This window comes from Gekko japonicus, unplaced genomic scaffold (assembly GCF_001447785.1).
Source record: "Gekko japonicus isolate JY-2015 unplaced genomic scaffold, Gekko_japonicus_V1.1 scaffold5, whole genome shotgun sequence".
In the NCBI taxonomy this organism is placed as follows: Eukaryota; Metazoa; Chordata; class Lepidosauria; order Squamata; family Gekkonidae; genus Gekko; species Gekko japonicus.
Genome location: NW_015168652.1, coordinates 695,255 through 710,031, shown reverse-complemented (window position 1 = coordinate 710,031; position 14,777 = coordinate 695,255). Strand labels below are relative to the sequence as shown.

At 46.0% G+C, this 14,777-nt stretch overlaps 1 protein-coding gene across 1 annotated transcript in view; it reads left to right on the top strand.

The window, feature by feature from the left end:
• The window catches only part of KMT2E (lysine (K)-specific methyltransferase 2E), a 110,523-nt gene that overhangs the window by 35,110 nt on the left and 60,636 nt on the right, over positions 1 to 14,777 (top strand). The window contains exons 6-7 of the mRNA XM_015415081.1: positions 258 to 316; positions 12,667 to 12,839. Coding sequence (XP_015270567.1) covers positions 258 to 316; positions 12,667 to 12,839 — 232 coding nt within the window. The remainder of the gene's footprint in view (positions 1 to 257; positions 317 to 12,666; positions 12,840 to 14,777) is intronic.

The window sequence follows — 14,777 nt, the reverse complement described above, 5'->3', positions numbered from 1 at the left end:
GGCATGGAGAACGTTCAGAGAAGTGGCTTGATAGCTTGCCTCTGGACTCCCAGCCCTGGTATTCTCTGGAAGCCTCCCACCCAAATACTTCCCTGCTTAGCTTCTGAGATCTGATGAGATTGGGCTTGCCTGGGCTATCCAGGTCAAGGCTGACACATTTTATATTTTTGATTATTTCTTCCATTTGTAGAAAATTTTCCTTAAACAGTGCATTAACATATGTTTTTTGTTTCCCTTTATTCTTAAAAAAAACCCAGGAGCTTGGATAAAGAAAGGGCAATGTTGCTGCAGCGTAGAAAAAGGGAAAATATGTCAGGTAGGTATCAAAGTTGATAAAATCTAATTAAGTTGATTACTGAAGTCTTCTATGCTGTACCTTTTGATTTAAAGTCTTATCCTGTTCTTGTTACTAATATTTCACCAGGAATTTAGATCGGCATTTTAATTCATCAAACAGAATATGTACATGGATTGCCATGAGACTTAAGTTTATTTTGACATTCTAAAAATGCTTCTGCATTTGTTTGAAATTTCTCAAACTAAAAAAAACTTCAGAAAGTTTTCTACTGCAAAAAACCAAATTATTTATTCAGTATCTTTCCTCTAGCATACTAGATATTTATTTTGTTTTATTTACATTCTTGATAGCCTGCCTTTGTCACTTAAACTCAAGGCAGTACAATCAGCAGGATGGGTCATTCAGTCAACAGTGCAACAGGATTAGATTGTAGAATCAACCAGAAATCTAAAAACAGAACTGAAGCAAAACTTAAGTATTAACATGACACATTAAATAATGCAAGAATTATATAGGAGGATCCTACATAGCTAGTTATACATACTCATATAGACCACAGTCCTTAGTAATTTATCCAAGTTATTTTGTGAGTCGTTTTGTACAATGCAACCCTATTGTCTGTGTAGAAAAGCCCTTTTGAATAATTCAGTTTTGCATAGTTTGTGGAAAGCCAGGACAGTAGGAACTTCCTAACCTCTTCAAGCAGGCCATTCCATAAGGTGGAGGCCCCAACAAAGAAGGCACATGTATGGGCAGTGGTTGATTTTGCCCATTTGCAGGTTGGACCTGCAGGAGGCCCTGCTCTGACGAGCAAAGCTGTCATGGTGGAAGGTAGGGGGAGAGGTGGCATCACAGATATGAGGTTCCAGATCCATGAAGGGCTTTGTATGTAATAGCCAGAACCTTAAATTGAGGCCAATAACTGATGGGCAGCCAGTGGAGTGACTGCAGAATGGGAATAATATGTATGCTCCTTCTAGCTCCCAATAATGGCCAAGTGGTGACATTCTTCCCCAGTTGGAGTTTTTGAACTGCTTTTGAGGGGAGACCAATGTAATCTAGTCTTGATGTTACTGTGGTGTAAATCCAGGTGGCTAGATAGCTGTTATCAAGGGCCCATGTTACTGGCTTGGCTGAGTTGAACGAAAGCCTTTTTTGCAGTTACGTTAACTTGTTTCTCCAGTAATAACGTTGGGTCTAGTAAAGCCCCGAGGCTCTTAATTGAGTCAGCAAGGGTCAGCTGAACTCCATCAAAAGTGTGGAACACAGTGTCCTTCAAAATCTCCACCTTCCCAGCCAGAATTACTTCTGTCTTTTCAGGGTTTAGTTTCATTTTCTTCACAGAAGGTCTCGCAGGTGGGAGAACACCCACTTGCTCTGGACGCTGGTGGGAGGGCAGGAGAGGAGATTCAGGGCCATGCAAGAGACGCTGGCCCAGATGATGGCCTGGTGTGACCAGTATGTGAGGGGATCAGCTGAGGTGGGCATGGGGGACTCGGTGAGATACTCCCTCACCATCACCTCTGCTGAATCCTCCGCCATGGCACGCCTGGCCTTCTCCCTGCCGGTGCTGTTGACCTTCCACTTCATCACCACAAACCAATAGTGGGGCTTCTTCCTGGTTGGCCTCTTGGAGGCAGAGGTGCTGGTCTATGGCTCCCCCCCCCCCACACACACACACAGCTTCTTCCATCTGATGTTCCCTCTGGTCGTGTCTGCTGGCATGAAGCCTCTACACTTCCCTGCAGAGTTCACACTTCCACTCCATGAGCTCTGCATTACGGAGAGCAATGCTGTCTTTGATACGTGGGTCACAGATACAGGCCAGTTTGTACCCCCGTTCTTTGATGAGAGGATGCAGCCTGGTGGAGATGCCCACCTGTAACTTCTCTACCAAGGCCTGGACCCATGAGAGTAAAGCTGTCCACTCGAGGCCTGGCTGCAGTGTGGAGGTTAGCGCCCTGTCCAGCCCTTGGGTCATGGGAGTGACTGGCCCCAGGCTGGCCATGTGGGCACCGAGCACATCAGTGGTGCCCTGGAAGGGCTTGAGGACAGGCACCATTTGGGAGACGGTCAGCCAGTCGTTGGAGCTGATACTGAACTCCTCTTCCCTGTGCAGGATGGACACGGAGGAAATGACATCCTGCACTGTGCTCTTCTGGTCCACCTAATGCGCTATCATGGTTTATGTGGAGTTCCAGTAGGTGGGCACATCCTGGATAAGCTGGTGTTCAGGCTCATCCCCTGCCTCCTGCCTCTCATGCAGGAGACATGCAGACTTGATGCTGTGTGAGAAGTGGGCAGCATGGTGCTGGCAGGTATCCAGCGGGAACAGCAACTCAAGGGTGGCTGTGTCCTCACAGTGCTCCACAGCCCCAGAGCATCCTTCGCCACTAGGTGCAGAGTGTGCACCAGGCAGACGATGCTTTTGAGGCACAAAACCCTCACTGCTGCCGGCATGTTGGTGTCCATGACTACGTAGCCATGGATGATGTTGATGCCACCCAACCACTCCCTCAGGCTACTCTGAATCGTGGCGGAGATATTTGCCACCATGTGGTCTGCGTGTATCCCCTGCACATGGAGAAAACCATTTTGTAGCCATGTGGCAGGACTGTCCACTCCTGGGGCCGGCAGTCCGGACAACGAGGTCTTCCAGTTGCCACTAGTGAGGGAGAGGTAGCCATGCTGCCGGCTGCTCCAGAGGTCCATGGTGAAATGAACAGTTTGGCCTTGTACTCTGGAAAGCTCAGCCTTGACCAGCACCACCACAGAGTGATGTTCGGAGGGCAAGACTTGCCAGCTCATGGTCCTCCATGAGGGGACAGAGTATCAGGGAGCCACATCCTTTACAGGGCAGTCATCTCACCGATGAGGCAAATAATTGCTTACTCAGCCCTCCTCCCTGCCGTTTTGGGTGGCACTGTTGGGAGCATGACTTCTCGGAGGGTGGCCTGCCTTGGGGTCCCAGCCACAGCACCCAGAGCGCAGGTTGCCTTTCTTGGAGGGGCCTCCCCCTCCCCCTCTGCCTATCCCTGCTGAGAGGGAGTGGGCCTCTTCCTACTGCCTGCCAATCCTTGGCAACAAAGTAAGGTGCACCCTTTGCAGGTGCCTGTGGAGAACAGAGGAAGACAGGTGCTGGATATTTGTGCCCCTTCAGTCATGGGTGTGGGGAGGGTGTGGAAATGTTTCCGCAGGTTGGACTGGAAACAGGGTCCTATGATTTGAGCAGGTGGGACTAGGCACAGCTGCTTTCGGGGACCAGGCTGGGAGGCACCAGAGTGGGGTGTACTTGGGGCAGCAGGAGCAGGAGGGAGTTGGGACCTGAGAGGGGAGGATGCTTCCCCTCCACTGTCAGAGGATTTGTCTCCGAAGAGTTCTAGCAACTGCTGGTGTCTGAATGTTGCTAATGCCTCTGTTTCTTTTTGGGAAAGCCCCAATGACAGAGCAGAGGAAGAAGGTTCAGAGACCCCTGTTGGTGCTGGACTCCGGGGGGGGGGGTGTTTCATGCCCGGGGACTTCTTCCCCCTACAATGAGCACCCGCCCACTTTCACCCTCATGGTGTTCATTGAGCTCTGTGCTCAGCGTGAGTGCAGGGACAAGGTGCTGATCTGATCCCTGATTCCAGAAACCTCCCAAACCCCAACAGCAGACATCAGATGAGATCACTAGTGCAAGGGGGAGAGGAATATAAAAGCACCCAATAGCTAAGTCCCTGTGGTCGGCATCAGCGCAAGAACAATAGACCCAGATTCCTGGTTCCAGAAAAAAGTCCCACACCCCCACAGCTGAGAGCAGAGGAGATCGCTAGCGGGGAAGGGGTGATAGAAAGGCAGAACACCCAGTAGTTAAGTCTCGGTGCTCAGCATGAGTATGGGAGAGCAGACCCAGATTCCTTGTTCCAGAAAACTCCCCAAGCACTCACAGCAGAGAGCAGAGAAGATCACTAGTGGTGGGAGGGGGATAGAAGGCAAAGAAACCAAGAGCTAAGTCCCTGTGTTCAGCATGAGCACAAGAAGATCAGACCCAGATTCCAGAAAACTCCTAAAACCCCCACGGCAGAGACCAGAGCATATCACTGGCAGGAGAGGTGGGAAGGAGGAAAGGCACAGTAGCTAAGCCCCTGTGCTGAAGGTCAGAGCCCAGCAGAGTCCACTGCACCCTAATCTCAAACCCCAGCAACAGCGAGCAGATCAAGCAAACAGAAAAGCAGAGCAATGAATCAGCTCTGCTAGCTCCGTGCCTCTTGTTCGCTCAACCAGCCAACAAAGGAAGGGCAAGGAGGGAGCTCAACTCTATATAGCCTCCTGAGCCCATAGACCAGAATGGGAATTTTGTTATTGGCAACTACCAGTACTTGTTAAGCTTTAGGAGGCTCCTATTGGTGTTTCAAAGGCTGGAGAATTCCGCCCTACTCTTGCCTTGAAATTTTGTAAGCAGTTTAATTAATTGGCACCAATCTATCTCCGCTCATGAACTACCATGGACTGCTCTAAAAATTCATGACAGCGGAGTCTCCACAGACATTGCTTCACAGACCAGCCAAAATTTGTGATGAATTTTGGTCTGTGTGCTGGTTTGTGCCCATGCCTAATGGCAACTCCAACAAGGGGCTTTCAAGGCAAGTGAGAAGCAGAGGTGGTTTGCCATTGCCTTTCTCTCCAGAGTCCTCTTTGGTGGTCTCCCATTGAAACACCAACTCCGATTAGCTTCTGAGATCTGATGACTGGGCTATACCACGCCGCCTTCCTTTGCACAAGATACACAGCAATAATATATAAGGATGTATTTGTCTATGACTTGTCATTTCACTGTATCACAAAAGTTTTTTTTTTAACATTCAAAATAAAAGCCAATTTGTACTCCTTTTTTCTGATTTATTTTTTATTAATTTTTAACAGTTTTCAATACAAACATTGCACTGTAATTTCATAGAGTAAAATACAAATTGTCAGCAAAATCAAGGAAGTATAGTAACGTATTTAAACATAATTGAAACAAAGAATTTTATGCATTTATTTGTACTTTTCTAATCAAAACTCTACAACTTTACCCTAGTATGAGTCAAAAGCCAAGGTCAACAACCATTTGAGGAATTTCACTTTGTGATTTAAGGTATTCTAGTGTGGGTAGCCAGATTGTGGAGAAATTGGATTGTGTAGAAGGTTGAGAGAGATGTGCCAAATTGTTATTTTTGCCATGACGTACAGATTCCATATTTTTTGGTGCCATTGTGCAAGGGTAGGCGACTTGGGAGACTTCCAATTCAATGCTATGGTATTCCGGGCAGCATATAACAATAAGGTAACTCTCTCTTTAATAGAATAGGAACCGACTGTACTCCCCCAAGTATTTACTAGAAGATCTTCTGGTGTGAGAGCTAGGTCTATATTGGTGAATGATGTAATTTGTGTTATGACAGATTCCCAGAAGGGGGGAACTTTAGGGCCTGAAATCCAGCAATGTATATAGGTACCTGGGTTGCCACATTTCTTCCAACAAAGCGGGCTGGGTTTAGATGAAGAGTGAGGGGTAAGATACCATCTTGAGAGTAGCTTAAATGAGTGTAGATGAACATTGATGATTCTGGATCTGAATGGAGGTGTTTCTTCTGAAATATCTCAACCCCATTCCTTATTCCAGAAAGTTTGGTATGCTATTGCTAGAGGTTTTTGTGTATCCTTTTTGTGTACTCCTCAAAGTCTCTGTGGCATTCACTGCGCCTTCAGAAATGTGGGGAAATGGCATAACTCTGCTGGTGATGTGCAGGTGGCTACCCTATGTGCTTTGTGCAGCCAGCATTGATGGAAGTAGCACTGTCATGCAGAAAAGTGAACCAATATCCAATCCTTTTTGTGATGCTACTTTTCATCATGTTTCTGCTAGTTTCCTTTTTTTTAAACCTCATTTCATGGTCAGTTTAGGATGGCAAAGTTTGAGGAACTAGGTCTTGTTTTGCCCCATGCTTCCTTTTCAAAGAAATTTCTTGATCATCAAGTGGTGAATTTTAAAGTCCTGATTATAGTTAAATGTCTGACCTAGCAAGCTCTTCTCTTTCATTTCCTTAAACTGTGTCTGTACCCTCACTGATTGTCAGGATAAGACCAATACACATGGCTTTTATTTTGTAGGGCCCACTGAGATTGGAGACTTGGTTCTACCTACTGTGCTTAAATGAATATCTAATTCCATGCTTGTAGCCACCACCACCTCCTGTGGCAGTGAATTCCATGTGTTAATCATTCTTTGGGTGAAGAAGTACTTCCTTTTATCTGTTCTAACCCGATTGCTCAGCAATTTCACGATGCTGGTATTACCGTGATGGTGTCCCATCCAAATACTAGCCAAGGCTGACTCTGCTTAGCTTCCAAAATCTGACAGGATTGGGCTAGACTGGGCTATCCAGGTCAGAGCATATGCCTGCTTATAGCTACAATTAACAGTGGAAACTAAAACACTAGTATGACAAGAAAGAACTCAAATAAGATTACAAAAGGACCAAAGAATGACTAGCAAGGTGATGTTATTTAAAAAAACAAACAAACCAGAAAAGAGGGAATTAGATAAACATATAGAGCAGAGATCCATAAGTGGCTATTAGCTACAAAGTATAGATAACAACTCTGGGGCAAATGATGCTCTGTATTGGTGCTTGGGGGGGGGACAGTGGGAGAGCTTCTAGTGTCCTGGCCCCACTGATGGATCTCCTGATGGCACCTGGTATTTTTGGCCACTGTGTGACAGAGTGTTGGGTCATTGGCCTGATCCAACATTGGCTTCTCTTATGTTCTTATGACATGGAGGCAGGCAGTGGCAAACAACTTCCGAACATCTCTTGCCTTGAAAACTCTATGAAGTTGCCATAAGTCAGCTGTGACTTGACAGCAAAAAAAGAAGTAGGCATATAGTTAGATTTATTTTATTTCAAGATGATGTATATGGAATTTTCCTTGGTTTTCTCGTCTTTCACATCCTGCTCTGAGGTTAGCAGATGGGCCTCCCCATTCTTTTTACTTTTGTGCTTCTTTCTTTTCCCACTTCTCATTTCTGATTCCTCAGTCCACCCACCCCCTCAGATGTTGATTATCTCTTGGCTCCTATGTCTATGCATCTGGTGAGAACATAGAAGAATCCAGGTAGATCAGATCAAAGGTCCTTTTAATCCAGGATCTTGTTTTCCATGGTGGCCAACCAGGTGTCTCTAGAAAGCCTACATACATGACATGGCGATTTCCCCCTCTGTTAGCCCCCAACCCTGGTATTCAGAGGAATGCTGTTTTTGAACATGGTGATTTTATTAACTACTGTGGCTAATAGCTGTTGATAAATTAATGGATAATAGGTCTAATTACCTTTTATAGCAATCTAGCTGCGTCTTGTGGTTAAATTCCATTAAAAAGTACTTCATTTTCTTTGTTCTGAATCTACTGCCCATCAGCTTCATCAGGTCCCCCATTTCTAATGTTATGGAAGAGGAAGGAAAAAATTTCATTGGATGTGGTTAGGATTTTTTGGTCTCAATATGTAATCACTTTATGCTTATTTATATTGAGTCCCTTTTGTTACCCACTTACTCAATCTGCAGATATCTCTTGGAGCTTTTCACAATCCACTTTGGTTGTCACCATCCTGAATAATTTGGCATTAACTGCAAACTTAGTCACTTTACAGCTCACCCGCAGACTCCAGTTCATTAAGAACAATTCAGATACTTCTGGACCTAATACTGATCCCTGGGAAAATTTTAGTGCTTGTTTCCTACCATGACACTGCATGCTTATTTCTACATTCTTCTTTTGCTGTTCAGTCTGTGAAGGTCTTTTAAACCATGGTTGCTAATTTAGGAACCTTTGGTTGAGGGACGTCATCAGAAGGTTTTTGGAAGTGCGAGTATGTAATTTTTGCCCGTTCACTATTCTCTAAGTGCTTGTTAGCATACTTGCACTCCAGAAAGCTGGTGAGGCAGGAGTTCCCATTGTAAGGCCCATGCTGATTCTTCCTCAGTTGTATTTCTCTATAGATTTAATCATTCTAACTGTAGTAATGGTTTCCACCAATTAACCTGGAAACAGATATTAGGCCTAGTGAGCTATAACTTCCCTGGTTTCTTTTAAAAAACTGTCTGGGACATGGCCTCTGAACCCAGTAACTTGACTGTTTTTAATACATCAGTTAGCTCTAGAACTTCATTTCTTGTCATTTCTGGTTCCAGTGCTAACAACTGTCCGGTGTCTTCACCAGTGAAGACCAATGTGAATTCACCTTCTGTGAAATTTCCGTATCCTTCTCCAGCAATCCTTTGTCATCTAGCCTGCCAGCTGCTTTAGTATCTGGTTTTCTGCTTCTGGTGTGCTGAAATAAATGTTTATTGTTTGTCTATCTTAATGATTTTAACAATATGCCCCTCAGATTCTTTTTTTTTTTAGATTTGATGGTACCTTTCCTAACTGTTCTACACATTCTGTCAGAGGTTCAATTATTGTGGATTTGAGTGACTTTCAAGAATCTAGAGGAGGTTTATAGTCTTTAGAATTTGAGGATGAGATAAAAACTTATCTTAACCATATTGATGTATGTTGCATATTCCTTTAAATTATACTTTGTACATTTCTGGCAGGCCCGTAGCCAGGAATTTTTTGCTGGTGGGGCATATTTTTTGCTGGTGGGGCAGCCATTATGTGCCTGTCTGTACACAACTATAAGTTACTAGGAAGCAAAGCCCATTGTGGACGAAGACAATGGGCCCTAGTAAGGTAGGGTGGGTGGGTGGAAGGTAGGAAGGATGGATGGAAGGAAGAAAGACAGGAAGGAATTCAGAAAGACAGGAAGGAAGGGAGAAAGAAAGAAAGTTAGAAAGAGGTGGGGAGAGAGAAAGGACGATAGTGTGGGAGTAGAGAGAGGGGCCCCCGCTAAAGCTTGGGGGTGTGCCGTGAAAGTCTTTACCTGCCGTCAGGCTTCCTGGGCAGGCGGGAGGGAAAGGTTTTTTTAAAAGGATTTGGAAAGTGTATTGGTTGGCTTCTTTCTCGCTTTGTCGGAAATGACATCCCACGGCCGACCCCACCCCGCAGCCCCAGGGTTAGGTTGAGTTTGGCCCTAGGATGTGTTCTATTCCGTGCTTGGCACCCTTCCAGTTATACGTCCTCGCTGCTTGTTGTTTTGCCCGCCCAGCAGATAAGGCACAGGGCAGCCGCGGACTCCACGGAGACTCTCAGCAGACCAATGCTAGTGTTGGGGTCAGGGGAACTGACAACTGGCAGATTATGCTGCAGGACGCAAGTTCCCCGCAGGTCCAGATAGGCAAGCCCCACGTTCTCACACTCTCCTCCGGCCCCAGGCAGAGGTTCACTCACCACTACAAACAGCAGCTGGTTATGCGGGGCTTCCTCCGCCGCCAGCATGGAAAACAGCAGCTGCCTCTGGACGCTGGTGGGGTCCGGGTCCAGTTTAATCACCTTGCTGAAGAGGAAGTAGATCTCCTGGCCTCCGAGAGGCTTCCTGGGGGGGGTGTCCGGAAACGGGCATGCGGCGGCCGGCTCGCCAGCAGCAGCCTTAATTTGGGTGGGCGGGCGCCGAAAATCAGCTTGCGGTGGCCGGCTTACTGCTGGCCTTCAAGAGGGTGGGGGAGGGCCGAAAACAGTCGTGCGGTTGCAGCTGCCGCCCTTCAACTGGGCAGGTGAGCGGGGGAGGGCCGAAAACAGTCGTGCGGTTGCAGCTGCCGCCCTTCAACTGGGCAGGCAGGCAAGGGGGGGGCCAAAAATGGGCATGCGGTGGCCGGGTTGCCACCACCAGCAGCGGCCTTCAACTGGGTGGGCAGGGGAGAGCCGAAAACAGGCGGGCGGGGGAGAGCCAAAAACGGGCGGGCGGTGGCTGGGTTGCCGCCACCCTTCAACTGGGTGGGCGGGCGGGAGGGGGAGGGCCGAAAACGGGCATGCTGTGGGTGGCTTGTTGCCGCTGCCGCCAGGCTTCAACTCTCTTCTGAGGGGAGCGTCCGTGTTCTGAGGTGGGACTTCGGCGACGCAGCCAATGGATAGGGGAAGCTGGGGAAGCTTCTGAGGGACAGTTCAAGCGTCCAAACACTGTTGGTGCGCATTCAAACGTTGGACGCGACTACGGCTTTATATATAAGGGACAGATACTTATAAATAATAGTAAACATGCTTATAACTTATGAGTAATAATAATAAAAACGATACTACTAATAAAGACAAGTCGTTTATCACTCAAAAATGTTTCAGGTTTATTACTGTACACTCCCTCCTCCCTTTCCCCTGTGGCCTCCACAATAAATCAAATGAACAAACCTACTGCTTTAAAACCAGAGCTGTCATTGGGTGGGTTTTCCTTGGGACAGTCAGACCTTATGCATTTTTGGTTGAGCTTCAGAAAGTGAGTTAATCTCTGTGGCTGATTTTCCTTCCCTTCCTCACTTCCCTGTTTTGACCTCCAATAATCAAATATAAACTGGACTTTTGGCTATTTTTTAAAAATAATGCATTTCCTACACACACTCACACCCTAACGAGCCACTGCTATGGCAAACAACTTTTTGCACTTGTAAAGAGGTATGATTCATACCTCTTTACAACTGCAAAAAGTTATGTTTGCTGCTGCAGCAGCTCGTCGGGGGGGTGTAGGCACCTTTGAATTCAATTCATACACCAGCCCTGATGAGCTGCTGCCATGGCAAACAGGACTTTTTGCACTTGTAAAGAGTATGCACTGAATACAGAGGTGCCTACCAGAGTCCAGGATCAGCTGCCTGCCACCACCAAGCCATGGGAAAGGTTGGTGACTGACTCACGTGGGAATGTAAACAAACTGGAGGAGGGAGGGTGGAGCTGGCGAGATCATGGGCGCCATTACCAGCTAATCAGGACTGCCAGTGCAAGAACAAGGAAGTGAACAAGGAATTGAATCAGACAAGAATGCTCAGAGACGTGGAGCGTGGCACGCAAAAGTAAAATTTATTTAAAAACCTTGTTTCTGGAAGCAGGACTTGGGGGCATGGGTTATGAGTTAGAGGGCGTGGCCTTGTGATGTCCCAGCATAGCCACACCCCTGATTTCTGGTGATAATATCTACCTTATTTATGTTAGAATGTCTTTGTTTTAAGTTGATCATGTTCCACTTTGTGGTCTTCCAGTGATTAGTCTGTATGTGTTTTCTTTAACTGTGCATAATTAGCTTTTTGACTTCAGTTAATGGCCAGTCTTCCTAGTTCCTACTGGCTGATTTGGAGGGGGGGGAGGGAGCCCTGGTCTTTTAAAATATTATATTTTAGAATGTTAACAGTTTAAACAAATTGGGAGTCCAGCACTCCTTCATAAAGAATTCCAGTAGAAACCCATCTCCCCCCTCCCCCCCCCCCCCCCGCCAATCTGCACTGGGGTTTGTATGCAAGCAGTGTGACAAGACAGTAAGGGGAATGGGAGGTCTGTGTGTACCTCTTATATCCCAATCCAGCCCTCATGCTTAGCCTGATGCAAGTTATTTTTGTTCTGAGCGTGAGTAACTTACAAAGTACAGAGAGGGTGATCTGTTAATATGTTTCCAGCAAGTAAGAGTTTTAGCTTTTTCACAAGGTCTTAGAAAGTTTGAAATGAGAGGCTTTGGTTTCCGTGTCTGCTAAACAATCCAGTATAAGTTCTTAAGTTTTATTGACTCTTCAAGTTTCAGAAGGCAGGGATATACTACCAAGTACCCCAAATGCTTCTCTAAACAAACCAGGGATCACTCCACTCTTTAGCACTATCTCCCTTTTCAACTGGGCAGGGAATTACTTCTCTAAACCAGAAAATCTATCCCTTTTTCTGGCCTGAATGGGGGTCTTTGGCGATCCTACCACTCCTCCTTGCCAACCTTCCCAGTCCTCCATCAATGCTAAATTCAGTTTTCTTCAGCAGTCAGTTCCCAACTTTCTTCTCAACTGACACTGTCCAATGAATCTGTTTGAGCAGCCTGTCACTCAAAAGCTCTCTGATTCTGTGAGGTGTTAACCCTTCACTATTCCATGTTTATATAACACTTATGAGCTTTTAAAGCACAGTCTGTCAAAACATGTAATTGTGAATTTCTTTTTGGGGATTTATTTTTGATTTAGGTTATATATAATGACCGAGGAAGTTAGACCAGTGCTTTTGGAAAAGTAGAAATGTCACTCAGTTATCTGATTACTTGAATACAGAACTTGATAGGCCCTTCTGCATCATTCCTCTTTAGATCTGATCTTGTAGATATAAATTTTACTTCCATTTTCAGTTCCATAAATTTGGAAAATTCTGCAATGGTTAGCATGATTCAAGGAATATTTTAGTATTGGACAAAGTTTACAAGACTTATTTCCATGCTTCCTTTGTGTCTTTTGAAGATGGGGATACCAGTGCAACAGAAAGTGGTGATGAGGTCCCTGTAGAACTATATACAGCTTTTCAACACACACCAACTACAATTACTCTGACTGCTACACGAGTTACCAAGGTTACGGAAAAGAAACGGAAGAAAAGTGGGGAGAAAGAACAAAACATCACAAAATGTAAAAAGGTAAACTAATTTTTAGTATTCAGCATCTCAAGCAGCTTTGTCTTATTAGAAATTCATTATTTCTAACTGCAGTATGACTATGCAGAAGATGGGAAGGCAGGGTCACTTGGTTTGTCTCTCACTAAAATGACCACAGAGATAGGCTACTACTGAATAGAATGAAATCATAGAGGTGAGTTAGATGCAAAGACCTCAGAGGAATTAGATGGAAGCAGAGGTCTAGGGAAAGGAAGGTAGGATGAAAGCAGCTGGTAAGGGAAGCTGTCACTGGGCCTCTGAGCCATCACAACAAATCTATATATCTAATAGCCAAGGGTCCTTCTCTGTGTGGATACTTATTTCTGCAGATCTGGGGTAGATGGGTGGGGGACAGATCTTTCAGCATATTTGGGGCAGTCCCCAGACTTGCAGAAAAATCTAAAATATTGAAAAAACTATATGGGGGATACTTAAATCCCCCCAAAAGTACAACAGCCCTTTCTGCTCATGCGCATAGAATGGACTTACCGAAGACGAGGAGGCTTCTCTCCCCCTCCCTCTCCTTGGAAAGCGACTGTTTTCAGCACGTGACTGTCCTTAGTAACAGCTTTCCTAGCGATGAGGCCTTCGCAGGCTTTTCCATTCTTGGGAAGCTGGGAGCAAACAAAGACGGAAAGCATTGGGTGGCTTTGTGTCTGAGCCTGCATTGGCTTGGCATCCCAGGCACTGCCACCGATGCAAGGCTCAAAGTTAGGGGGAAAGAAGGAGAGGAGAAAGAAGGGTGGGATTGGCTTGGGGGAGAGAGAGAAAGGGAAAGATGGGGGTATTTGCTTGGGGGCGGGAGATAGAAGGGGGATTGGCTTGCGGGTAGAGAGAGAGAAAGAAGGAGGGATTGGCTTGGGAAGAGAAAGAAAGGGGGAGAGGGGGAAGAGGGAAGGAAGCAAAGGTGAGGGAATGCCCCCTCTCCGCAAGTTTCTTGCGGGTCCACCCTTGTCCTATCTAATTCTAATGGCACAAAATATTAACTTTACCATAGACAAAGTAAGACGTCTATCATTACGAACCAAAATATGATCTTCAGCCAGATGAAGAAAATCTGCTCAATAAAATAACAACTATATACAAAATGAGGCACAGTTTCTACTGCATGGGCAGGGTCTCTGAAGATGACTAATACCCTAGGGACCTGACAATTCTACAAGTGGTAGAGCATTTACTCTAGCCAAGAAAAAATGTTCGCAAAAATTGGAACTCTTAGAAAAGTAAAATTAAAAAAAAAACCTTGGTAAAACATGAAAAAGAAGTGCTGTTCATCGTCATGGCTTCTGTGCAGTCCCATATGGGACTGTGCAGTCACAGGCCAGCCACGGAAAAGATTTCCAAGCTTTCTAATAGACTAGGACCGCCCCTCCTCCCTCTGGTGCTTTCCCGCCAAAACGTTCACATGACCAGGAAGAGGGGCGCTGCTTCCTCAGTTCTCTTTTTGCCACCACGGAGAGATCTCCATTGCTGTTCTCTGTGTTTTTTCCTCACCTCAGTTTTGAGACTGAGGAGACTTTTTTCTCTTAACAGTTTTTATTCTAGTAAACAATATAATACATCTAAGGAAGAAATGTTTTGTGGATTTCCACTGTGTCATTATGACTAAGAATGGTGTTAATAAACGGCCATTCTATGTGCCTTGGCTGCCTTGGGGGTTCACACAGCAGAGCTTGCTGTCACCAGTTTCCCCTGAAGGCATGTATGGAAAGAGCTGGACTCAGAAGAGCTCACTTCAAAGGCTTCCCCCCTCCCTGGTGATGAGGGGTGGAAAAAGAGCCTGGCTTCAATGGCCCTCTTAAGAGGTTGCCTAGCCTCAATGGCCCTTTTCAGAAGTTCACCTGTGTAGCAGCAGCCCGATGAATGCATATTCCCCCCCCCCCCCCGGGGGGGGGGCAATTTTTCCCCCCCCGTCCGGGG